This window comes from Lytechinus pictus, unplaced genomic scaffold, assembly GCF_037042905.1.
Source record: "Lytechinus pictus isolate F3 Inbred unplaced genomic scaffold, Lp3.0 scaffold_45, whole genome shotgun sequence".
Lineage (NCBI taxonomy): Eukaryota > Metazoa > Echinodermata > Echinoidea > Temnopleuroida > Toxopneustidae > Lytechinus > Lytechinus pictus.
This window is the reverse complement of record NW_026974165.1, coordinates 132,857-158,265: the sequence shown is the minus strand read 5'-3', so window position 1 is coordinate 158,265 and position 25,409 is coordinate 132,857. Positions and strand designations below refer to the sequence as shown.

At 41.1% G+C, this 25,409-nt stretch overlaps 1 protein-coding gene, 19 non-coding genes and 1 pseudogene across 20 annotated transcripts; 1 reads left to right on the top strand and 20 right to left on the bottom strand.

Moving 5' to 3' along the window:
- Window positions 1-451: 451 nt before the first annotated feature.
- On the bottom strand, window positions 452-570 carry LOC135158331 (5S ribosomal RNA). Its single transcript, XR_010297105.1, has one exon. It is a non-coding gene; the product is annotated as a 5S ribosomal RNA (ribosomal RNA).
- A 467-nt stretch (window positions 571-1,037) lies between these two features.
- Window positions 1,038-1,156, bottom strand: LOC135158330 (5S ribosomal RNA). The gene has a single exon (XR_010297104.1). It is a non-coding gene; the product is annotated as a 5S ribosomal RNA (ribosomal RNA).
- A 467-nt stretch (window positions 1,157-1,623) lies between these two features.
- LOC135158329 (5S ribosomal RNA) lies at window positions 1,624-1,742 on the bottom strand. The gene has a single exon (XR_010297103.1). It is a non-coding gene; the product is annotated as a 5S ribosomal RNA (ribosomal RNA).
- A 467-nt stretch (window positions 1,743-2,209) lies between these two features.
- Window positions 2,210-2,328, bottom strand: LOC135158328 (5S ribosomal RNA). The gene has a single exon (XR_010297102.1). It is a non-coding gene; the product is annotated as a 5S ribosomal RNA (ribosomal RNA).
- A 467-nt stretch (window positions 2,329-2,795) lies between these two features.
- LOC135158327 (5S ribosomal RNA) lies at window positions 2,796-2,914 on the bottom strand. Its single transcript, XR_010297101.1, has one exon. It is a non-coding gene; the product is annotated as a 5S ribosomal RNA (ribosomal RNA).
- A 467-nt stretch (window positions 2,915-3,381) lies between these two features.
- Window positions 3,382-3,500, bottom strand: LOC135158326 (5S ribosomal RNA). Its single transcript, XR_010297100.1, has one exon. It is a non-coding gene; the product is annotated as a 5S ribosomal RNA (ribosomal RNA).
- A 467-nt stretch (window positions 3,501-3,967) lies between these two features.
- Window positions 3,968-4,086, bottom strand: LOC135158325 (5S ribosomal RNA). Its single transcript, XR_010297099.1, has one exon. It is a non-coding gene; the product is annotated as a 5S ribosomal RNA (ribosomal RNA).
- Window positions 4,087-4,553: 467 nt separating this feature from the next.
- LOC135158323 (5S ribosomal RNA) lies at window positions 4,554-4,672 on the bottom strand. Its single transcript, XR_010297097.1, has one exon. It is a non-coding gene; the product is annotated as a 5S ribosomal RNA (ribosomal RNA).
- Window positions 4,673-5,139: 467 nt separating this feature from the next.
- Window positions 5,140-5,258, bottom strand: LOC135158322 (5S ribosomal RNA). Its single transcript, XR_010297096.1, has one exon. It is a non-coding gene; the product is annotated as a 5S ribosomal RNA (ribosomal RNA).
- A 6,171-nt stretch (window positions 5,259-11,429) lies between these two features.
- On the top strand, window positions 11,430-12,605 carry LOC135158129 (uncharacterized; the record flags this gene model as incomplete). The annotated part of the gene is made up of 1 exon (XM_064115428.1): window positions 11,430-12,605. A coding segment is annotated over one exon (1,176 nt), but the record flags the coding sequence as incomplete, so codon positions are not given.
- Window positions 12,606-14,767: 2,162 nt separating this feature from the next.
- Window positions 14,768-14,880, bottom strand: LOC135158551 (5S ribosomal RNA; annotated as a pseudogene).
- Window positions 14,881-15,347: 467 nt separating this feature from the next.
- On the bottom strand, window positions 15,348-15,466 carry LOC135158321 (5S ribosomal RNA). Its single transcript, XR_010297095.1, has one exon. It is a non-coding gene; the product is annotated as a 5S ribosomal RNA (ribosomal RNA).
- A 467-nt stretch (window positions 15,467-15,933) lies between these two features.
- LOC135158320 (5S ribosomal RNA) lies at window positions 15,934-16,052 on the bottom strand. Its single transcript, XR_010297094.1, has one exon. It is a non-coding gene; the product is annotated as a 5S ribosomal RNA (ribosomal RNA).
- A 468-nt stretch (window positions 16,053-16,520) lies between these two features.
- On the bottom strand, window positions 16,521-16,639 carry LOC135158319 (5S ribosomal RNA). Its single transcript, XR_010297093.1, has one exon. It is a non-coding gene; the product is annotated as a 5S ribosomal RNA (ribosomal RNA).
- Window positions 16,640-17,107: 468 nt separating this feature from the next.
- On the bottom strand, window positions 17,108-17,226 carry LOC135158318 (5S ribosomal RNA). The gene has a single exon (XR_010297092.1). It is a non-coding gene; the product is annotated as a 5S ribosomal RNA (ribosomal RNA).
- Window positions 17,227-17,693: 467 nt separating this feature from the next.
- On the bottom strand, window positions 17,694-17,812 carry LOC135158317 (5S ribosomal RNA). Its single transcript, XR_010297091.1, has one exon. It is a non-coding gene; the product is annotated as a 5S ribosomal RNA (ribosomal RNA).
- Window positions 17,813-18,279: 467 nt separating this feature from the next.
- Window positions 18,280-18,398, bottom strand: LOC135158316 (5S ribosomal RNA). The gene has a single exon (XR_010297090.1). It is a non-coding gene; the product is annotated as a 5S ribosomal RNA (ribosomal RNA).
- Window positions 18,399-23,126: 4,728 nt separating this feature from the next.
- LOC135158315 (5S ribosomal RNA) lies at window positions 23,127-23,245 on the bottom strand. The gene has a single exon (XR_010297089.1). It is a non-coding gene; the product is annotated as a 5S ribosomal RNA (ribosomal RNA).
- A 467-nt stretch (window positions 23,246-23,712) lies between these two features.
- Window positions 23,713-23,831, bottom strand: LOC135158314 (5S ribosomal RNA). Its single transcript, XR_010297088.1, has one exon. It is a non-coding gene; the product is annotated as a 5S ribosomal RNA (ribosomal RNA).
- A 467-nt stretch (window positions 23,832-24,298) lies between these two features.
- LOC135158312 (5S ribosomal RNA) lies at window positions 24,299-24,417 on the bottom strand. The gene has a single exon (XR_010297086.1). It is a non-coding gene; the product is annotated as a 5S ribosomal RNA (ribosomal RNA).
- Window positions 24,418-24,884: 467 nt separating this feature from the next.
- Window positions 24,885-25,003, bottom strand: LOC135158311 (5S ribosomal RNA). The gene has a single exon (XR_010297085.1). It is a non-coding gene; the product is annotated as a 5S ribosomal RNA (ribosomal RNA).
- Between the last annotated feature and the right edge of the window lie 406 nt (window positions 25,004-25,409).

Below are 25,409 nucleotides of genomic sequence, written 5' to 3'. Positions count from 1 at the left end.
TCAAGCTATTTGAAGGGATACTATGACGTCATCATCTATTTAATCCCTGTCAGTAATAATATTGGTTTCTTGATGTCTTCAGTCATTCCACCGATCTTTCATTGGGTTTGTTTCAGTTTCCATCGGATGCCTACCTACGAGAATTTTGAGATATTGTCGTGTTTTTTTTCTTGGATGCGCACCTGTGTGTGACGCAACAATTCACATGATGGTGTAGGCCTTGAACTGCGCGCCTCGTCTCTTGGAGACCCTGTGCTTGCAAACAAACGACTTTCCTCATTGCCTTGAATGTCGGACATCAAGCGAAAAGTTTATTCCTGCTCTATTAAAAAGGGTGACGAAGGAGACGAAAAAGACAACAAAAAGAGACAAAAGTGATACTATAAGGAAAACAAATACCAACGACTTAAAATGTAAAAATGAATAAAGGGGCATTTCATGAAGCAAAAAATGCCTACAACACCCGGTATTCCCAGGCGGTCTCCCATCCAAGTACTAACCGAGCCCTATGCTGCTTGACTTCGGTGATCGGACGAGAACCGGTATATTCAGCATGGTATGGTCGTAGGCTCTTGCTCCATCAAAGTCAAGCTATTTGAAGGGATACTATGACGTCATCATCTATTTAATCCCTGTCAGTAATAATATTGGTTTCTTGATGTCTTCAGTCATTCCACCGATCTTTCATTGGGTTTGTTTCAGTTTCCATCGGATGCCTACCTACGAGAATTTTGAGATATTGTCGTGTTTTTTTTCTTGGATGCGCACCTGTGTGTGACGCAACAATTCACATGATGGTGTAGGCCTTGAACTGCGCGCCTCGTCTCTTGGAGACCCTGTGCTTGCAAACAAACGACTTTCCTCATTGCCTTGAATGTCGGACATCAAGCGAAAAGTTTATTCCTGCTCTATTAAAAAGGGTGACGAAGGAGACGAAAAAGACAACAAAAAGAGACAAAAGTGATACTATAAGGAAAACAAATACCAACGACTTAAAATGTAAAAATGAATAAAGGGGCATTTCATGAAGCAAAAAATGCCTACAACACCCGGTATTCCCAGGCGGTCTCCCATCCAAGTACTAACCGAGCCCTATGCTGCTTGACTTCGGTGATCGGACGAGAACCGGTATATTCAGCATGGTATGGTCGTAGGCTCTTGCTCCATCAAAGTCAAGCTATTTGAAGGGATACTATGACGTCATCATCTATTTAATCCCTGTCAGTAATAATATTGGTTTCTTGATGTCTTCAGTCATTCCACCGATCTTTCATTGGGTTTGTTTCAGTTTCCATCGGATGCCTACCTACGAGAATTTTGAGATATTGTCGTGTTTTTTTTCTTGGATGCGCACCTGTGTGTGACGCAACAATTCACATGATGGTGTAGGCCTTGAACTGCGCGCCTCGTCTCTTGGAGACCCTGTGCTTGCAAACAAACGACTTTCCTCATTGCCTTGAATGTCGGACATCAAGCGAAAAGTTTATTCCTGCTCTATTAAAAAGGGTGACGAAGGAGACGAAAAAGACAACAAAAAGAGACAAAAGTGATACTATAAGGAAAACAAATACCAACGACTTAAAATGTAAAAATGAATAAAGGGGCATTTCATGAAGCAAAAAATGCCTACAACACCCGGTATTCCCAGGCGGTCTCCCATCCAAGTACTAACCGAGCCCTATGCTGCTTGACTTCGGTGATCGGACGAGAACCGGTATATTCAGCATGGTATGGTCGTAGGCTCTTGCTCCATCAAAGTCAAGCTATTTGAAGGGATACTATGACGTCATCATCTATTTAATCCCTGTCAGTAATAATATTGGTTTCTTGATGTCTTCAGTCATTCCACCGATCTTTCATTGGGTTTGTTTCAGTTTCCATCGGATGCCTACCTACGAGAATTTTGAGATATTGTCGTGTTTTTTTTCTTGGATGCGCACCTGTGTGTGACGCAACAATTCACATGATGGTGTAGGCCTTGAACTGCGCGCCTCGTCTCTTGGAGACCCTGTGCTTGCAAACAAACGACTTTCCTCATTGCCTTGAATGTCGGACATCAAGCGAAAAGTTTATTCCTGCTCTATTAAAAAGGGTGACGAAGGAGACGAAAAAGACAACAAAAAGAGACAAAAGTGATACTATAAGGAAAACAAATACCAACGACTTAAAATGTAAAAATGAATAAAGGGGCATTTCATGAAGCAAAAAATGCCTACAACACCCGGTATTCCCAGGCGGTCTCCCATCCAAGTACTAACCGAGCCCTATGCTGCTTGACTTCGGTGATCGGACGAGAACCGGTATATTCAGCATGGTATGGTCGTAGGCTCTTGCTCCATCAAAGTCAAGCTATTTGAAGGGATACTATGACGTCATCATCTATTTAATCCCTGTCAGTAATAATATTGGTTTCTTGATGTCTTCAGTCATTCCACCGATCTTTCATTGGGTTTGTTTCAGTTTCCATCGGATGCCTACCTACGAGAATTTTGAGATATTGTCGTGTTTTTTTTCTTGGATGCGCACCTGTGTGTGACGCAACAATTCACATGATGGTGTAGGCCTTGAACTGCGCGCCTCGTCTCTTGGAGACCCTGTGCTTGCAAACAAACGACTTTCCTCATTGCCTTGAATGTCGGACATCAAGCGAAAAGTTTATTCCTGCTCTATTAAAAAGGGTGACGAAGGAGACGAAAAAGACAACAAAAAGAGACAAAAGTGATACTATAAGGAAAACAAATACCAACGACTTAAAATGTAAAAATGAATAAAGGGGCATTTCATGAAGCAAAAAATGCCTACAACACCCGGTATTCCCAGGCGGTCTCCCATCCAAGTACTAACCGAGCCCTATGCTGCTTGACTTCGGTGATCGGACGAGAACCGGTATATTCAGCATGGTATGGTCGTAGGCTCTTGCTCCATCAAAGTCAAGCTATTTGAAGGGATACTATGACGTCATCATCTATTTAATCCCTGTCAGTAATAATATTGGTTTCTTGATGTCTTCAGTCATTCCACCGATCTTTCATTGGGTTTGTTTCAGTTTCCATCGGATGCCTACCTACGAGAATTTTGAGATATTGTCGTGTTTTTTTTCTTGGATGCGCACCTGTGTGTGACGCAACAATTCACATGATGGTGTAGGCCTTGAACTGCGCGCCTCGTCTCTTGGAGACCCTGTGCTTGCAAACAAACGACTTTCCTCATTGCCTTGAATGTCGGACATCAAGCGAAAAGTTTATTCCTGCTCTATTAAAAAGGGTGACGAAGGAGACGAAAAAGACAACAAAAAGAGACAAAAGTGATACTATAAGGAAAACAAATACCAACGACTTAAAATGTAAAAATGAATAAAGGGGCATTTCATGAAGCAAAAAATGCCTACAACACCCGGTATTCCCAGGCGGTCTCCCATCCAAGTACTAACCGAGCCCTATGCTGCTTGACTTCGGTGATCGGACGAGAACCGGTATATTCAGCATGGTATGGTCGTAGGCTCTTGCTCCATCAAAGTCAAGCTATTTGAAGGGATACTATGACGTCATCATCTATTTAATCCCTGTCAGTAATAATATTGGTTTCTTGATGTCTTCAGTCATTCCACCGATCTTTCATTGGGTTTGTTTCAGTTTCCATCGGATGCCTACCTACGAGAATTTTGAGATATTGTCGTGTTTTTTTTCTTGGATGCGCACCTGTGTGTGACGCAACAATTCACATGATGGTGTAGGCCTTGAACTGCGCGCCTCGTCTCTTGGAGACCCTGTGCTTGCAAACAAACGACTTTCCTCATTGCCTTGAATGTCGGACATCAAGCGAAAAGTTTATTCCTGCTCTATTAAAAAGGGTGACGAAGGAGACGAAAAAGACAACAAAAAGAGACAAAAGTGATACTATAAGGAAAACAAATACCAACGACTTAAAATGTAAAAATGAATAAAGGGGCATTTCATGAAGCAAAAAATGCCTACAACACCCGGTATTCCCAGGCGGTCTCCCATCCAAGTACTAACCGAGCCCTATGCTGCTTGACTTCGGTGATCGGACGAGAACCGGTATATTCAGCATGGTATGGTCGTAGGCTCTTGCTCCATCAAAGTCAAGCTATTTGAAGGGATACTATGACGTCATCATCTATTTAATCCCTGTCAGTAATAATATTGGTTTCTTGATGTCTTCAGTCATTCCACCGATCTTTCATTGGGTTTGTTTCAGTTTCCATCGGATGCCTACCTACGAGAATTTTGAGATATTGTCGTGTTTTTTTTCTTGGATGCGCACCTGTGTGTGACGCAACAATTCACATGATGGTGTAGGCCTTGAACTGCGCGCCTCGTCTCTTGGAGACCCTGTGCTTGCAAACAAACGACTTTCCTCATTGCCTTGAATGTCGGACATCAAGCGAAAAGTTTATTCCTGCTCTATTAAAAAGGGTGACGAAGGAGACGAAAAAGACAACAAAAAGAGACAAAAGTGATACTATAAGGAAAACAAATACCAACGACTTAAAATGTAAAAATGAATAAAGGGGCATTTCATGAAGCAAAAAATGCCTACAACACCCGGTATTCCCAGGCGGTCTCCCATCCAAGTACTAACCGAGCCCTATGCTGCTTGACTTCGGTGATCGGACGAGAACCGGTATATTCAGCATGGTATGGTCGTAGGCTCTTGCTCCATCAAAGTCAAGCTATTTGAAGGGATACTATGACGTCATCATCTATTTAATCCCTGTCAGTAATAATATTGGTTTCTTGATGTCTTCAGTCATTCCACCGATCTTTCATTGGGTTTGTTTCAGTTTCCATCGGATGCCTACCTACGAGAATTTTGAGATATTGTCGTGTTTTTTTTCTTGGATGCGCACCTGTGTGTGACGCAACAATTCACATGATGGTGTAGGCCTTGAACTGCGCGCCTCGTCTCTTGGAGACCCTGTGCTTGCAAACAAACGACTTTCCTCATTGCCTTGAATGTCGGACATCAAGCGAAAAGTTTATTCCTGCTCTATTAAAAAGGGTGACGAAGGAGACGAAAAAGACAACAAAAAGAGACAAAAGTGATACTATAAGGAAAACAAATACCAACGACTTAAAATGTAAAAATGAATAAAGGGGCATTTCATGAAGCAAAAAATGCCTACAACACCCGGTATTCCCAGGCGGTCTCCCATCCAAGTACTAACCGAGCCCTATGCTGCTTGACTTCGGTGATCGGACGAGAACCGGTATATTCAGCATGGTATGGTCGTAGGCTCTTACTCCATCAAAGTCAAGCTATTTGAAGGGATACTATGACGTCATCATCTATTTAATCCCTGTCAGTAATAATATTGGTTTCTTGATGTCTTCAGTCATTCCACCGATCTTTCATTGGGTTTGTTTCAGTTTCCATCGGATGCCTACCTACGAGAATTTTGAGATATTGTCGTGTTTTTTTTCTTGGATGCGCACCTGTGTGTGACGCAACAATTCACATGATGGTGTAGGCCTTGAACTGCGCGCCTCGTCTCTTGGAGACCCTGTGCTTGCAAACAAACGACTTTCCTCATTGCCTTGAATGTCGGACATCAAGCGAAAAGTTTATTCCTGCTCTATTAAAAAGGGTGACGAAGGAGACGAAAAAGACAACAAAAAGAGACAAAAGTGATACTATAAGGAAAACAAATACCAACGACTTAAAATGTAAAAATGAATAAAGGGGCATTTCATGAAGCAAAAAATGCCTACAACACCCGGTATTCCCAGGCAGTTACTCTCCCGAGTACTAGAGAATCGGTCGACCGACCAATGAGAATGTTTCGTTGACCGGTCGACCGTCGAATCAGAAGCCACTGTTGACTGCAGTTTACTGACTCTTGCCAGGTCGACCGACCAATCCAGTGACTGCTTGTTCATGACGTCACTATATCGGTCTTTTCTGCTGTGATTTCGGTAAGTCAAACTTTGTTTTTTCGCGCTGAAATGACTATTTAAGGCATATTGTTATTGTTTAATGTATGGAATACGTGTCAAAATATATGTGCGTATCATCTTTGGTTATGATTTGAATAAAATCGATGAAAAATGTGAGTTTTGTGGTCATTTTCGATCAATAAGTTTATAGTCCAGTCCCACACATATGCAATTTTGTTGGTAATTTAACACTTGTCCGAAATAATACATAACGACAGCGATTCTCACCTTCATAATCATGATTTTTCCTTAAGATCACAAGACTACATTGTGATTATAATTTTTTTTGTATGCCTTTTAAATGTATTTTTTTTTTTTTTTGCTTTTTGTTATCAATATTGAATTTCGAGGTTTATCGAACACTGATTGTGCTGTTGAATAATGTTCGCTAGACTTGAGACTAAAGCTGAAATAATTTCTTTTTCTCTTATCTAATTTCTTGAACCAGATATGGGTCATCATGGTTCTTCACGAGTGTCCCGACTGTGGAATGAAGTTTGGGGTGCGCTCCAACCTCACGCGACACCGGAAGACACACGAGGAGAAGGCATACAAGTGTGATGTCTGCGGGAAAACCTTCACCTTGAAGCAGGGCCTGGACCGCCACCTTAAGCAGCACACCTACCCACAGATCCCCATCCACATGAGCCGTGATGGTAAACCGGAGGCCCAGCTACGGAATACCACAGAGGGTGATCTTGTTTGGAAGCTCCCCGACGATGCCAAAGTGTGCGAGGATCTGTGGTCCGATCCGGTGAAGGCTGAGCTTGAGGCCAAGAAATCCAGGCAGGATCTATGGAGGGCGAAGATCGTCATCACGTTTGGAAAGTTCAAAGGCCAAACTTTCCACTGGCTTTTAGAGCATGGCGTTGGATATGTCGTGTGGCTACTGGACCGGTTTCTTTTGGAGGGAGAGATGAATCCTTCACTGAGATGGCAGAAGGAGCAGCTACATGAGCTTGTCAAGTGTTTTCCACTTGTTATGACAGAGCTAGAAAAGCGTCAATCGGTGAGACATTGATTGTACATCGGAGCAATGAAAGATTAGAAATTTAATTCAACTATACCTACAGTATAGATATTATTCAGTCACTTTCAATGTAAATCTTCATTATAATTCTAAATTTTAAAATATATATTTACATTTGTGAAGCCATTTAATAGAAACATTTAATCTTCAAAATCCTTGTTTTCTTTCTTGAAATGATTCATTTTATTCGCGTGTTTGTGTTATTCTATTACTCAGAAGCATGCAAAGAAGGAGGTCAAGGACCTGGATTTTGATGAGGAATACGTGCACGACGCAGAGCTTCTGGCCTTGTTCGACGGTTCCATTCAGGAGTCCCAGCTGTCAGTGACGGTGGACACCAAGCTGCTGGCAGCGGACAAGATCAGCGCCCCGTCCACTATCTCGACGCCACCGCCGGACATCTCTTCAAGTACGGCGCCAGAAGACGGATCGATGGAGGGATGGCAGAAGACGTGGGAACACCCGCCCATCAATGCCCAACCCATGCATCCCCCGAACGTCCCATGGGCCAAGAGCGACGGGCTGTACGGCCTATTCCAGAGGTCTCCCTCCGGGTCCAGGGTCTTCAAGGCCCAGATGGAGTTTGTCCCTCCCCCTGTCCCGACGTCTGTGAAGTCGACGATTCCACCGATGGCCTCGTTCTTCACCACAAAGATCTTCTTTTGGCGGCCGGTTGGTGTCCTCGACATGAAGATTCGGTGCCCCAACTCCAAATGCCCTGCTCCAGCTGATACTTTTCTCGCCAAAAGTGGCTTCGCTTCCATTGCTAGACAGGTAAGGTGATGTTACGGTGATATTCTTAGATGATGTAATGATTTTTATCGCAGAAAAAGAAACATTGAATGCTCAGAAGGATATGCATTTATTAATTAAAGGGGAAGTCTAGGCTGAAAATAACTTGATTGTAAAAAATGTAGAAAAAATAATGGAAAAATTTTGGTGAAGGTTCCACGAAAATTCGTCGAATAATAAAAAAGTTATGAATATTTCAAGTTTTGATTTTGTGACGTCACATGCGAGCAGCTCTTGTACATACTATGGTAAGAAATAAGTAAAATGCCATTTTCTCAGAAAATTCAAATTATTTTTATCTGAGCATTTGATATATCCTCAGAAATATAATTTTTACTAGTTTTTGAGGAGAAAATATAAGTTTTTATCATGGATCATGAAAAAGATTCGAATTTATTGATTATTTATTACATGACCTATGGAGCAGCTGCTCGCATGTGACGTCACAATTCCAAAATTTTAAATATCCATAACTTTTTTATTATTTGATGGATTTTCGTCAAACCTTGACCAATATTTTTCTTTGTTTTTTCTACATTTTTTAAAATCAAGTTATTTTCAGCCTGGACTTCCCTTTAAAGGAAAAACATGTCATATGAAATGTACCGTAGCAGAGTACTGGACATATGAGAGATTAAACAGTTGGACATTTCTGTCTTCCTTTTCTGCAGGTGTGCGGGATGAGTGGATATTACACCCTCCTTACGGAGAGGCTCCAGTGCTTCCACTGCATGAAGGAGCGGCAGGCGAGTGGAAGCGAGCTGCAATACCGATGGAATGCTTCCCGTCCAAGCATCCTGGCCAATCTCCCCCCTTCGGTCTCGAGCCTCTTCCCGGCTGTCATCTGCGGCAAGCGAGCCATCGACAGAGACGTAGTCAGCATCCTGGACGATCGCCTGAATTCTGTTTCGATGAGCAAGCTTGCCCGCATATTGTCCCAGAACCATGCCACGTCCTATGCCCAGAGGAGGGACCTCTACCAGACGGTGCTGATGAACGCGTCAGAAGGTCATGGTTCAGGTCAGCAGGGAATCCTGCCCTTCATCAAGTCCACCTACACCCTGCCCATTCCCCAGACGCCTCTCCCTTCTGCTCGGGTCCTGAGACGAGCCCAGCTCATCCTGGAAATCGGAAAGATGCCAGTATACCGGGCTTCACTTCTCAGCCACACTGGAGAAATCCTTTGTATTGACGGCACAAAGCAGGTATTTTAAATTCTCTATCTCTCTTGAATTGTCAACAAAATGGGATAAAAAAATGAGCAGCTACAGTGAATGGAATAGAACATAAATGATTAATGAAATGGGGATGTAATGCTTAAAAAATGCTGGAATAGATCAATGAATGGCTATTTTTACTATTTTCCAATAATTAACAACAACCAAAATGTGCGCAAAATATTGTTAATAGTTTGATTGTCATTTACAAAATCGCGATATTGTTTTTTTTCTCTATTTTCTGCACAGATTCTGAAGAAGGTATACGGAGATGGCCAGGGCACGATGCAGTACTTGACCAGCGTGCTAAACGAGTGGGGACAATTCCTCACGTCGGTGGTGACAGCCTGCGAGTCCCAAGAGGCCTATACCAGGATGGCACGGGGGCTAATATCCAGATTCGCCAGGGCCAACGCTCCTGCTCCGAAGATCCTATACACGGACAGTAACTGTTGTAGGTGAGTTGAGTTTCCAAGTCTCGTTAGTCACCTTTTAATATTCAAAAGCAAATAGCAATGCATAGATTAGACGAGTATGCAAAAATAGATGTTGTAAAACGATTTTTTCTCTTTTTTTGTTTCAGGGATGGTGGAGCCTCGTGGCTCGAGACGCTCTTTTCTGAGTGGACTCAGGAGGGAATGGTCATCCGCCTCGATGTACGCCACTGGCTTCATCGATGGGACGCCGTGGTAGTCAAGCAGACACACTCGAAGTACGGCAGTTTTATGAGCGCCATGGCCGGGGCCATCATGGCATACAGTGAGGCCGATATGGGGAAATTGACGGCCGCCATCCGGAAGGGCAACGAGGCTCTGTATGCAGCCTACACGGACGGGCAGATGGTGAGGTTCGTGACTCGCAGCCAGCTGAAGGCCTATGTCCGCCGTGTCACCCGTGGCGTTGAGGTGAGATACTTTGTTTGATTTTTTCAAATTATAATAGAATAAAACATGGAAAAGGAACATGGAATTACTATACACCAACAAGTAAGTAAATAATCTGAATGTGACAAAATCTGATGCCTTTTATTTTCAGGATGCTGCAGAGTAGTTCATGAGTTTACGATAGAAATAATTAGAATTATTGTTCTTATTTCAACCTTTTCATTCTTATCAGGAATCTGCCCTTGCCATCGAGGCAATCCTGGACGAGTTCAAAGGTGATGCGGGCCTGGACGTGGATGGTATCCACCTATTCAAGTCGTCGGAGGCCGTGGACGACCATTGGGCGGTCGCCAGCAAACACCTCGGGTGTATGCAGGTGAGGATTCAACATGTGTTCTTTTTTTTTATTGCTTATTTAGGTAATCAGTTCAGATGATTGATTGATCTTTTAGGCAATATTAAAGATGCCCATTGAAAAGAAAAATATCTTTATTTTATTTTACAAAGGCAAAATTAAATTATAATATTGCGAAAATTCATGATGTCTCATTACAGGATCCACCGGGCGTTCCCCTGTACGTTTCTACCGGGACGGCGACCATCAATGGCGTCAAGCTAAACAAATACAGGTGCCGTAGAGGGAGCAACGCTCTTGAGGGACTGCACTCCCACTTGGTCAATTGTATCCCCTCCAAGAGGTGTGGGATCATGCCTTTCCAGGTTAGTATTTTCACGTAATATCATATTCAAATAGGGAGAGAGAAGGAAACTAGAATCTGGAGAGACTCCTTTATAGTTTTAATTAACTCAATATTTTCATTCTCATTTTTGTTATTTATTCATGCAGGTTTCACTGGTTGCCTTCATGGTTCAGTGGAATCAGAGAATGGAAGGCAGGAAGACAGAAGGCCCTACCCGTTCAGCAATCACTGACCCGTGCCTCATCCAGAGGCTGAACCAGCATGCGGAAGTGCTCTTTGGAAAGGACCATCTGTTCGACCCCAACTTCATCGCACCCATGCCTGCCAACACAGATGAGGGACAGGAGGAGGAGCTTATCGGGGTGGAGTATGTGTACTGCCAATCCACAGATTTCACCGCCAAAGAGTACTACGTTCGTCGTGGTGAGATAAAATTCTAATTTTATGCTCATCTTCGGTTGAATCTTATCTAATATGATCTTTATACTTTGTGTGATGTTTATTGAATGTTGATTCATAGTCATTTCAACATAACATGTTAAACAATAATTTGACAAAAGTAGTATGGATTATTATCTTAGAGTATATTAATTAATGTGTACCTTTGTTGAATGTATTGAATTGTTATTTTTTTTTCTTTTTTTTTTCATTTCAAACAAAATAATGCAGTTGAGGAGGAACAGGCCAAGGAGGAGGACGAATCAGCCGATGATAAGGGCAACGAAGAGGCATGGGAAGAAGACGGCAATGACGACAATGACGAGGGGATTGAGAGAGACGCAGAGCAGCAGGATCCCATTGACGGCATCAGCGTCAACCATGCTGTCCTGGTCAAGTCTGAGCACTAACCACCTCGTGATACCAATCCAGTGCTGGACGACGTGCTCGCCCCTCGGAAGCACCTACATCTCCCTGGCTTCGAGGAGGTAGAGAGGCTGGCTCTCCTGCTAATCCAACTAGCCGACGATTCGGACGAGCATCTGATTCCACCTGAACTTCGTCTCCAGATCATCGCGGCAGCTGCAGCTCTCTCGGACCATGACAAATCTTGTAAATCATTTGTGAAGAGGTATGAGTCCAAATGGGGCCATACACTATTTGGCAGAGTTCATGGTCCAGAGTCACCACAAACCAGTGCAGCCCAAAAGACAAAGTTCGCGTGGATGAGGTACGCTCAGGCAGCTGCCGTTACCGAGGAGTCGAGGTTGCTGTACGTTGTGATCAAAATGTTGAAAAATCGACCCAAGGCCAGCTCCTTGTCATCTCCCACCAAAATTGCATGCCTCGTAAGAGGGCAGTACAAACGCATCGTCGATCGGGTACGAGATGACAGGAAGCTGGCAGAGGTGCCGATTCCTCTACCGAATATCAATGTTAAGTCCATTACGGCTTTCCTCACCAGGGAAAATAAGAGGATGAACTTTCTGTCCACAGTTGTTCCCAAGGCTCCCAGTCACCGCCGTGTAATGACGGCCAAGTCCATTCCCGATGCACCATCCCTGCCTTCAACATTGAGCATGCCTGACAGGGAACAGGTTCAGTACCCGACGGTGCCTTTCGAGACGGGCAACAGGCGTGGACAGAATAGGAAGTTAGACCTCAACACGCCAATTGATGATCCAATGCAAGCTCATCCATTGCCCACACTTGCAAAGCCAATCTTGCCAAAAGCGCCAATTCTGATGGTAGTTCCATTACAGCCACGTGCGGCATCCTTGTCGTTTCAGCCTTCCACATCAGCGCCTTTAAAGGTTACTCTCCCTCCTCCCCCACAGCCCAAAGCCAAGCCTATCATGCCAAACAAATCAAAGAAACCGTGCGCAGCTTGCGGGGTATTCAATTGTGGTGGCGATCGAAAACGGTACATTCCGTCCAAAGACAAGGTGACAAACAGCACTCAGAAGTTATTCACTTTCTGTCCCCGAACTCGCAAGTCCCTTACTCCAGGGTTCACGGATCGTACCTACGACAGTTACGATCATTTCAAAACTGTCGTGGACTCTGAGCTTGCAAAGAGAACATGAATTTCATAATATTCATCAATTGGTGAAATCTGAGGCTGGTTGCACATATGCTTGTATTATTCTTGTTTTGATTATATGTACTTATGCCCTTTTGTTAGGGAGCTCAGGTAATTTACTTCCTTGCCAGAGATGTTTGATGATACTTGATGCCTTGTTGCAGAGATGTATAGGCTTTTATAATGCAATATTGTTTATATGTACTTATGCCCCTTTTGTTAGGGAGCTCAGGTAATTTACTTCCTTGCCAGAGATGTTTGATGATACTTGATGCCTTCTTGCGGAGACGTATAGGCTTTTATAATGTTTTACTTTTTATATGTGCTTATGCCCTTTTGTTAGGGAACTCACGCCATTAACTTGCCTGCCACTTGATGCCTTGTTGTAGAGACGTAAAGGCTTTTATAATGCAATACTTTTTATATGTACTTATGCCTTTTTGCTAGGGTGCTCAGGTAATCTACTTGCCTGCCAGAGATGTTTGATGATACTTGATGCCTTGTTGCAGAGACGTAAAGTCTGTTATATGGTATCACTATTTATATGTACTTAAACCCTATTGTTAGGGAACTTGCCTGCCAGATATGTTTGATGATACTTGATGCCTTGTTGCAGAGACGTATAGGCTTTTATAATGTTTTACTTTTTATATGTACTTATGCCCTTTTGTTAGGGAACTCAGGCCATTAACTTGCCTGCCACTTGATGCCTTGTTGCAGAGATGTATAGGCTTTTATAATGCAATACTGTTTATATGTACTTATGCCCTTTTGCTAGGGTGCTCAGGTAATCTACTTGCCTGCCAGAGATGTTTGATGATACTTGATGCCTTGTTGCAGAGACGTAAAGTCTGTTATATGGTATCACTATTTATATGTACTTAAACCCTATTGTTAGGGAACTTGCCTGCCAGATATGTTTGATGATACTTGATGCCTTGTTGCAGAGACGTATAGGCTTTTATAATGTTTTACTTTTTATATGTACTTATGCCCTTTTGTTAGGGAACTCAGGCCATTAACTTGCCTGCCACTTGATGCCTTGTTGCAGAGATGTATAGGCTTTTATAATGCAATACTGTTTATATGTACTTATGCCCTTTTGCTAGGGTGCTCAGGTAATCTACTTGCCTGCCAGAGATGTTTGATGATACTTGATGCCTTGTTGCAGAGACGTAAAGTCTGTTATATGGTATCACTATTTATATGTACTTAAACCCTATTGTTAGGGAACTTGCCTGCCAGATATGTTTGATGATACTTGATGCCTTCTTGTGGAAACGTACAGGCTTTTATAATGTATTACTTTTTATATGTACTTATGCCCTTTTGTAAGGGAATTTGATACCATGTTGCAAAGAAATATTGGCTTTGTTGATGTTGAAAGCCACAGTGCCAAAGATCTTTTATTTTATTTGTACATAATGCCTTTCACCGAGGCGATAGATGATGGTATTTTACGAAAGCATATATTTTGTATGCTTAATTCTTGCTTTTATAAGAGGCCAATTTTATTATGATTATTCATATTATTATTATTCAAACAGAACAGAAAAACAAAGAAGAAGAATGATACTATGTTTATTAAAACATAAAGAACAAGCAATGCATAAAATTCATGTCAGACTTTTTTCTGTCTTTGTGTGAGAATGAATGTTGCGTATGTTTGTGTGTGTGTTGTATGTTTGTTTGTATGTGTGTGTATATTCATGTGTGTATGTGTGTATGTAAGCGTGTGTGTTCGTATGTTTGTGTATGAATGTACGTGTGTCTGGGTGTATGTGTGTGTGTGTGTGATTGTATGTGTGTCTGTGTGTATGTGCATGTGTTTGCGTGTGTGTGTTTCTGTGTGTAAAATTAGACAAACAAAATACAACAAAACAATCAAGTGAACAATAACAAACAATAAAACAAACAAAGACACCAATAAAAACACAAATAAACAAACAAAAACAAACAAAATTGATTGATTGACTGAATATGATTTTAGTGTATGCATGTCAATGCTAAATGGGACACAAGCAGACGATGTTTCATCTTTTCGTCACCAGGTGGCGCTCTTTAAACTTCCGACATGGTCATCATTTCCCCTTTTTTTTCGTCCTTCGATCACCGCGACAGGTGGATTTTCGTGGTGATCGTCAAGGTCGTAGTAGTACTCAGGGGGGTCGTACCCCGTTCCCAGGCGGTCTCCCATCCAAGTACTAACCGAGCCCTGTGCTGCTTGACTTCGGTGATCGGACGAGAACCGGTATATTCAGCATGGTATGGTCGTAGGCTCTTGCTCCATCAAAGTCAAGCTATTTGAAGGGATACTATGACGTCATCATCTATTTAATCCCTGTCAGTAATAATATTGGTTTCTTGATGTCTTCAGTCATTCCACCGATCTTTCATTGGGTTTGTTTCAGTTTCCATCGGATGCCTACCTACGAGAATTTTGAGATATTGTCGTGTTTTTTTTCTTGGATGCGCACCTGTGTGTGACGCAACAATTCACATGATGGTGTAGGCCTTGAACTGCGCGCCTCGTCTCTTGGAGACCCTGTGCTTGCAAACAAACGACTTTCCTCATTGCCTTGAATGTCGGACATCAAGCGAAAAGTTTATTCCTGCTCTATTAAAAAGGGTGACGAAGGAGACGAAAAAGACAACAAAAAGAGACAAAAGTGATACTATAAGGAAAACAAATACCAACGACTTAAAATGTAAAAATGAATAAAGGGGCATTTCATGAAGCAAAAAATGCCTACAACACCCGGTATTCCCAGGCGGTCTCCCATCCAAGTACTAACCGAGCCCTATGCTGCTTGACTTCGGTGATCGGACGAGAACCGGTATATTCAGCATGGTATGGTCGTAGGCTCTTGCTCCATCAAAGTCAAGCTATTTGAAGGGATACTATGACGTCATCATCTATTTAATCCCTGTCAGTAATAATATTGGTTTCTTGATGTCTTCAGTCATTCCACCGATCTTTCATTGGGTTTGTTTCAGTTTCCATCGGATGCCTACCTACGAGAATTTTGAGATATTGTCGTGTTTTTTTTCTTGGATGCGCACCTGTGTGTGACGCAACAATTCACATGATGGTGTAGGCCTTGAACTGCGCGCCTCGTCTCTTGGAGACCCTGTGCTTGCAAACAAACGACTTTCCTCATTGCCTTGAATGTCGGACATCAAGCGAAAAGTTTATTCCTGCTCTATTAAAAAGGGTGACGAAGGAGACGAAAAAGACAACAAAAAGAGACAAAAGTGATACTATAAGGAAAACAAATACCAACGACTTAAAATGTAAAAATGAATAAAGGGGCATTTCATGAAGCAAAAAATGCCTACAACACCCGGTATTCCCAGGCGGTCTCCCATCCAAGTACTAACCGAGCCCTATGCTGCTTGACTTCGGTGATCGGACGAGAACCGGTATATTCAGCATGGTATGGTCGTAGGCTCTTGCTCCATCAAAGTCAAGCTATTTGAAGGGATACTATGACGTCATCATCTATTTAATCCCTGTCAGTAATAATATTGGTTTCTTGATGTCTTCAGTCATTCCACCGATCTTTCATTGGGTTTGTTTCAGTTTCCATCGGATGCCTACCTACGAGAATTTTGAGATATTGTCGTGTTTTTTTTTCTTGGATGCGCACCTGTGTGTGACGCAACAATTCACATGATGGTGTAGGCCTTGAACTGCGCGCCTCGTCTCTTGGAGACCCTGTGCTTGCAAACAAACGACTTTCCTCATTGCCTTGAATGTCGGACATCAAGCGAAAAGTTTATTCCTGCTCTATTAAAAAGGGTGACGAAGGAGACGAAAAAGACAACAAAAAGAGACAAAAGTGATACTATAAGGAAAACAAATACCAACGACTTAAAATGTAAAAATGAATAAAGGGGCATTTCATGAAGCAAAAAATGCCTACAACACCCGGTATTCCCAGGCGGTCTCCCATCCAAGTACTAACCGAGCCCTATGCTGCTTGACTTCGGTGATCGGACGAGAACCGGTATATTCAGCATGGTATGGTCGTAGGCTCTTGCTCCATCAAAGTCAAGCTATTTGAAGGGATACTATGACGTCATCATCTATTTAATCCCTGTCAGTAATAATATTGGTTTCTTGATGTCTTCAGTCATTCCACCGATCTTTCATTGGGTTTGTTTCAGTTTCCATCGGATGCCTACCTACGAGAATTTTGAGATATTGTCGTGTTTTTTTTTCTTGGATGCGCACCTGTGTGTGACGCAACAATTCACATGATGGTGTAGGCCTTGAACTGCGCGCCTCGTCTCTTGGAGACCCTGTGCTTGCAAACAAACGACTTTCCTCATTGCCTTGAATGTCGGACATCAAGCGAAAAGTTTATTCCTGCTCTATTAAAAAGGGTGACGAAGGAGACGAAAAAGACAACAAAAAGAGACAAAAGTGATACTATAAGGAAAACAAATACCAACGACTTAAAATGTAAAAATGAATAAAGGGGCATTTCATGAAGCAAAAAATGCCTACAACACCCGGTATTCCCAGGCGGTCTCCCATCCAAGTACTAACCGAGCCCTATGCTGCTTGACTTCGGTGATCGGACGAGAACCGGTATATTCAGCATGGTATGGTCGTAGGCTCTTGCTCCATCAAAGTCAAGCTATTTGAAGGGATACTATGACGTCATCATCTATTTAATCCCTGTCAGTAATAATATTGGTTTCTTGATGTCTTCAGTCATTCCACCGATCTTTCATTGGGTTTGTTTCAGTTTCCATCGGATGCCTACCTACGAGAATTTTGAGATATTGTCGTGTTTTTTTTCTTGGATGCGCACCTGTGTGTGACGCAACAATTCACATGATGGTGTAGGCCTTGAACTGCGCGCCTCGTCTCTTGGAGACCCTGTGCTTGCAAACAAACGACTTTCCTCATTGCCTTGAATGTCGGACATCAAGCGAAAAGTTTATTCCTGCTCTATTAAAAAGGGTGACGAAGGAGACGAAAAAGACAACAAAAAGAGACAAAAGTGATACTATAAGGAAAACAAATACCAACGACTTAAAATGTAAAAATGAATAAAGGGGCATTTCATGAAGCAAAAAATGCCTACAACACCCGGTATTCCCAGGCGGTCTCCCATCCAAGTACTAACCGAGCCCTATGCTGCTTGACTTCGGTGATCGGACGAGAACCGGTATATTCAGCATGGTATGGTCGTAGGCTCTTGCTCCATCAAAGTCAAGCTATTTGAAGGGATACTATGACGTCATCATCTATTTAATCCCTGTCAGTAATAATATTGGTTTCTTGATGTCTTCAGTCATTCCACCGATCTTTCATTGGGTTTGTTTCAGTTTCCATCGGATGCCTACCTACGAGAATTTTGAGATATTGTCGTGTTTTTTTTCTTGGATGCGCACCTGTGTGTGACGCAACAATTCACATGATGGTGTAGGCCTTGAACTGCGCGCCTCGTCTCTTGGAGACCCTGTGCTTGCAAACAAACGACTTTCCTCATTGCCTTGAATGTCGGACATCAAGCGAAAAGTTTATTCCTGCTCTATTAAAAAGGGTGACGAAGGAGACGAAAAAGACAACAAAAAGAGACAAAAGTGATACTATAAGGAAAACAAATACCAACGACTTAAAATGTAAAAATGAATAAAGGGGCATTTCATGAAGCAAAAAATGCCTACAACACCCGGTATTCCCAGGCGGTCTCCCATCCAAGTACTAACCGAGCCCTATGCTGCTTGACTTCGGTGATCGGACGAGAACCGGTATATTCAGCATGGTATGGTCGTAGGCTCTTGCTCCATCAAAGTCAAGCTATTTGAAGGGATACTATGACGTCATCATCTATTTAATCCCTGTCAGTAATAATATTGGTTTCTTGATGTCTTCAGTCATTCCACCGATCTTTCATTGGGTTTGTTTCAGTTTCCATCGGATGCCTACCTACGAGAATTTTGAGATATTGTCGTGTTTTTTTTCTTGGATGCGCACCTGTGTGTGACGCAACAATTCACATGATGGTGTAGGCCTTGAACTGCGCGCCTCGTCTCTTGGAGACCCTGTGCTTGCAAACAAACGACTTTCCTCATTGCCTTGAATGTCGGACATCAAGCGAAAAGTTTATTCCTGCTCTATTAAAAAGGGTGACGAAGGAGACGAAAAAGACAACAAAAAGAGACAAAAGTGATACTATAAGGAAAACAAATACCAACGACTTAAAATGTAAAAATGAATAAAGGGGCATTTCATGAAGCAAAAAATGCCTACAACACCCGGTATTCCCAGGCGGTCTCCCATCCAAGTACTAACCGAGCCCTATGGTGGGTCATTCTCAAAAAAATGTTACAATTCACAAAAAACGTGTCTCGACTATTTTATGGCCGCTAGCTTCACAACCCTGAGCATTTTCTACAAAAATTTCATCAAGAAAATTACAATAATAGACTAGCTCCACAAAGCATATGCGACCAGTGACTAGTAAAGCTCTAATTTTATTACAAAAGCCTTTTATTATTATTTTTTTTAGAATCGACACTGTCTCGGGTCAGTTTTAGATTTTACTATCATTCTCTTTCCTAAGTAGTCTGTATTTCTTACCTACATTAATGTCTGGTGAGGGCAGCTTGGTGTAAACATCTGACATACTGCGCTTATCCTAGTATTTGATGTTCCCTTTGTGATTAATTTCACTTTTAACTTTGTCCCTAATTCATTTTAACCTCCGTAACGAATACTGCCACAAGTTTTTTCTCCCTTTCAAACTGAATCATATTATGTGATAATGTGTCTGCAAGTAGAGTGATATTCATTAATAAATAATTGATAGGGAATTATCATATATGTTTCCTGCATTACACGAAAATAAAGGACTATTCTTAAAAAATGAAATGTATGACTAAACAGATTTAACATCCGTAACGCACCTTAAGAAAATATGCACTTTGGCAGTTCTGTTAAGGATTCAGTATTATATAGGATAAGAGACACCTTTCATAATAAATACAACTTTTAAAGGCAGGGCTGCTAAATAAGGACTACGTTGGACCATAAAGCATAAAGACATTAACTTCCGTAACGCATTAACTTCCGTAACATTTTTTCTTGAATTTGCTACAAATTTGTGCTATACTGAATCACTCCGGATCATACAGATATAAATCATATAAGGTATCCTCCACCTACTTACCCATAAAAATAATAGCTATTCATCCATGTCAAATTATTATTACACACCTTATTTTTAACATCCCTTTGAAAAGAGGGAAAATTGCCAGCGAAAACAATTTCCCGAGAATTATATATGATATTTAATGCTTTTGGAATTTTTAATAATTCAAACTACAAATTTTGAATATTGGCATCTCCTTTAGAACTTAAAATGTATAACTTCCTTTGCTATATAAAGTGCATTAACTTCCGTAACAATTACTGTTACGGAAGTTAATACGCTTCTCTGCTGTACTTTGCTGAGATTGATAGTACGATTCTCGTTTCAGAATAGGTGACATGACTTTGTCTAATGCTGAAGTCGGCAGAAATGGTGTAGAGAAAGGGAAAGAGAAAAATTAAGCTTTCATGGACAGGGAAAGAGAAAGAAAAACTGTTTGCAATGACTCATGAGGAGGATTAATGTATCACCGATCAAAAATGTGAGCGCAAAGCGCGAGCTAAAACTTGTGTATAGTTTAACCTGAAAACTTGAAATTCTATAGCATTTTTGTAAAAATGATCAGGGTGTTATCTGAATAAACTATTAATGCTAGTACAAAGTGCTAGCTGATTTTTTTTCGTATTCTGACTGAAAGCTTGACATTCTAAACACTCTTTATACCAATCACAAGGATGGGTATCTTAATTGAAGCGACTGTAATTTTTTTTATTTTTTGATCTAAAAACAAAAATTTTTGGACGTTTTAATTTGAGAACAAGATATATATATCCAATAAACAATTATTGCAAATCATAAAAAGGATGGGTGTCTTGCTAAGGAAATGATGCGCAGCGAATGCGAAGCGCAAGCTGAAAATATGTGTCATTCCAATATGAAAACCTGACATTTTAAGCACGCTTTCAAATAAAGAGGACATAAATTGAATAAAAAAATATTGTATGCAATAGAATGCAAAAGAACAAGTGGGGATTACATGTATGTACACCATCAATCAACTCTTAATATTCATGAAGATATGCATAGACCAAACTGTTTCTCCAAAATAATGCAAATCTTTAAAATGGCATAACTTCGTTATTCTGTGATTATTGTAATCATAATTGCAGTATTTTGTTTGTCTGATTATTATTTGTTCAGATCATATTTTTCAGCCTGGATGACACCCTTAATGCGCATGAAAAGCGCTGAAATAATCGATATAGGCCTACTGACATGAAAATATGGAAAGGGGTATTTCAAACACTCACGGTTTGTTGGATTTATGAATGAAATACGTATTTCGATAATTAAACATTTTGGCTATTCAACATTTTTTTAAATCACGAACAGGATGCATAATTGCGTATCTCGATGAAACAAAATAATGAAAAAAAAATCGAGATTAGATCATATAGATTCCGTTAATAATTTATGTATTTGTGAATTTTTAGCCTCTTGTTTCATTCACCTTTTTTATTATTTTTTCCCCCATGTCCTTTTTTATATATTTTTTTCTTCTTTTTTCTATCTTTTTTGGCTATTGGCAAGCGGCGGGATTCCTTGTAACCCAGAGAACTCATCCTGGTTACTAGACTGCGATTGTTATTGTTTTTTGCCAGAAACTTTAAAGATGAACTGCAATTCTGTGGCCCGGTTATTCGGTTTTCTCATTCCAACTGTGAACAAGAACGACAATAAAATTACAGTTTCCGTTTCCTGTAATGTTTTTCACATTTTTTTTTCTTTTTTGAGGGGATGGCAAATTAGGCTATGCGTTCCACATTTATCTTTATTTAAAAAAAAGGTTATACGAATACCTATATATGGATTTTCATTAGCTAACAAATACTACAATTTGTAACTCGATTTAACTTCCGTAACGAGGATTGACAATGGTAAATGCCACTCGAGGATTTGATGGTAAAGTATCTTGGGATTCCCAGAATTGGTCATGCATTGCTTAAGATCTTGCTTAGGATTACTTAGGGCCAGAAACTTTTAAGATGAACTACAATTCTGTGGCCCGGTTATTCGGTTTTCTCATTCCAACTGTGAACAAGTACGACAACAAAAATGACAGTTGTCCGTTTCCTGTTCTGTTTTTAACATTTTTTTATTTGGGGGGGGGGGGGGAGTGGGAAAATTAAGCAATGCGTTCCACATTCATCTTCAATAAAGAAATAAAAAATGTTATACCAATACCTTAATATGGATGTTCCTAAGCTAACAAAATAAATATTGCAATTTGTAATTTGATTTTAACTTCCGTAACGAATGTTGACAAGGTTTAATGCCATCGAGAGGATTTAATGGTAAACTATCTTTGGATTCCCAGCATTGGTCATGCATTACTTAGGATTTAAGGTTATGGATGAAAGTTATTTTAGGGTTGCCTCATTCAAATTATGAACATTAAACTGAACGAAAGATGTGCGATGATTTTTATGGTACTTTTTGCTCAATGTTATTTGGTAAAATCCTGCTTCTGAAAAACAATATTGAATATTTTTTCTATCTTGCAAACATTTTGGCTTCAGTAAATAAAATTATTGATACCACACTAAAACTAAATGGTGTGCATTTCTATTTCAATCATTTCAAAAGTGATTTAATTGAGTAACATAAGTGAGCAATGCTAACGATTAACCTCCGTAACGTTGATATACAGTGCTTGAGTTAATCCGGTCAGTACTTCAAATTGACGCAACAGCGACTTGCCCCTTTTCTGTTGCCACTTTCTCATACATGGTACTTTCACAACATGTATCTTTCAACCCATTCTGTAGACTTCATTTTTACGATTTTTTCCCCCATCAATTGTAGCATTTTTCTGAGAATGACCCTGCTGCTTGACTTCGGTGATCGGACGAGAACCGGTATATTCAGCATGGTATGGTCGTAGGCTCTTGCTCCATCAAAGTCAAGCTATTTGAAGGGATACTATGACGTCATCATCTATTTAATCCCTGTCAGTAATAATATTGGTTTCTTGATGTCTTCAGTCATTCCACCGATCTTTCATTGGGTTTGTTTCAGTTTCCATCGGATGCCTACCTACGAGAATTTTGAGATATTGTCGTGTTTTTTTTCTTGGATGCGCACCTGTGTGTGACGCAACAATTCACATGATGGTGTAGGCCTTGAACTGCGCGCCTCGTCTCTTGGAGACCCTGTGCTTGCAAACAAACGACTTTCCTCATTGCCTTGAATGTCGGACATCAAGCGAAAAGTTTATTCCTGCTCTATTAAAAAGGGTGACGAAGGAGACGAAAAAGACAACAAAAAGAGACAAAAGTGATACTATAAGGAAAACAAATACCAACGACTTAAAATGTAAAAATGAATAAAGGGGCATTTCATGAAGCAAAAAATGCCTACAACACCCGGTATTCCCAGGCGGTCTCCCATCCAAGTACTAACCGAGCCCTATGCTGCTTGACTTCGGTGATCGGACGAGAACCGGTATATTCAGCATGGTATGGTCGTAGGCTCTTGCTCCATCAAAGTCAAGCTATTTGAAGGGATACTATGACGTCATCATCTATTTAATCCCTGTCAGTAATAATATTGGTTTCTTGATGTCTTCAGTCATTCCACCGATCTTTCATTGGGTTTGTTTCAGTTTCCATCGGATGCCTACCTACGAGAATTTTGAGATATTGTCGTGTTTTTTTTCTTGGATGCGCACCTGTGTGTGACGCAACAATTCACATGATGGTGTAGGCCTTGAACTGCGCGCCTCGTCTCTTGGAGACCCTGTGCTTGCAAACAAACGACTTTCCTCATTGCCTTGAATGTCGGACATCAAGCGAAAAGTTTATTCCTGCTCTATTAAAAAGGGTGACGAAGGAGACGAAAAAGACAACAAAAAGAGACAAAAGTGATACTATAAGGAAAACAAATACCAACGACTTAAAATGTAAAAATGAATAAAGGGGCATTTCATGAAGCAAAAAATGCCTACAACACCCGGTATTCCCAGGCGGTCTCCCATCCAAGTACTAACCGAGCCCTATGCTGCTTGACTTCGGTGATCGGACGAGAACCGGTATATTCAGCATGGTATGGTCGTAGGCTCTTGCTCCATCAAAGTCAAGCTATTTGAAGGGATACTATGACGTCATCATCTATTTAATCCCTGTCAGTAATAATATTGGTTTCTTGATGTCTTCAGTCATTCCACCGATCTTTCATTGGGTTTGTTTCAGTTTCCATCGGATGCCTACCTACGAGAATTTTGAGATATTGTCGTGTTTTTTTTCTTGGATGCGCACCTGTGTGTGACGCAACAATTCACATGATGGTGTAGGCCTTGAACTGCGCGCCTCGTCTCTTGGAGACCCTGTGCTTGCAAACAAACGACTTTCCTCATTGCCTTGAATGTCGGACATCAAGCGAAAAGTTTATTCCTGCTCTATTAAAAAGGGTGACGAAGGAGACGAAAAAGACAACAAAAAGAGACAAAAGTGATACTATAAGGAAAACAAATACCAACGACTTAAAATGTAAAAATGAATAAAGGGGCATTTCATGAAGCAAAAAATGCCTACAACACCCGGTATTCCCAGGCGGTCTCCCATCCAAGTACTAACCGAGCCCTATGCTGCTTGACTTCGGTGATCGGACGAGAACCGGTATATTCAGCATGGTATGGTCGTAGGCTCTTGCTCCATCAAAGTCAAGCTATTTGAAGGGATACTATGACGTCATCATCTATTTAATCCCTGTCAGTAATAATATTGGTTTCTTGATGTCTTCAGTCATTCCACCGATCTTTCATTGGGTTTGTTTCAGTTTCCATCGGATGCCTACCTACGAGAATTTTGAGATATTGTCGTGTTTTTTTTCTTGGATGCGCACCTGTGTGTGACGCAACAATTCACATGATGGTGTAGGCCTTGAACTGCGCGCCTCGTCTCTTGGAGACCCTGTGCTTGCAAACAAACGACTTTCCTCATTGCCTTGAATGTCGGACATCAAGCGAAAAGTTTATTCCTGCTCTATTAAAAAGGGTGACGAAGGAGACGAAAAAGACAACAAAAAGAGACAAAAGTGATACTATAAGGAAAACAAATACCAACGACTTAAAATGTAAAAATGAATAAAGGGGCATTTCATGAAGCAAAAAATGCCTACAACACCCGGTATTCCCAGGCGGTCTCCCATCCAAGTACTAACCGAGCCCTATGCTGCTTGACTTCGGTGATCGGACGAGAACCGGTATATTCAGCATGGTATGGTCGTAGGCTCTTGCTCCATCAAAGTCAAGCTATTTGAAGGGATACTATGACGTCATCATCTATTTAATCCCTGTCAGTAATAATATTGGTTTCTTGATGTCTTCAGTCATTCCACCGATCTTTCATTGGGTTTGTTTCAGTTTCCATCGGATGCCTACCTACGAGAATTTTGAGATATTGTCGTGTTTTTTTTCTTGGATGCGCACCTGTGTGTGACGCAACAATTCACATGATGGTGTAGGCCTTGAACTGCGCGCCTCGTCTCTTGGAGACCCTGTGCTTGCAAACAAACGACTTTCCTCATTGCCTTGAATGTCGGACATCAAGCGAAAAGTTTATTCCTGCTCTATTAAAAAGGGTGACGAAGGAGACGAAAAAGACAACAAAAAGAGACAAAAGTGATACTATAAGGAA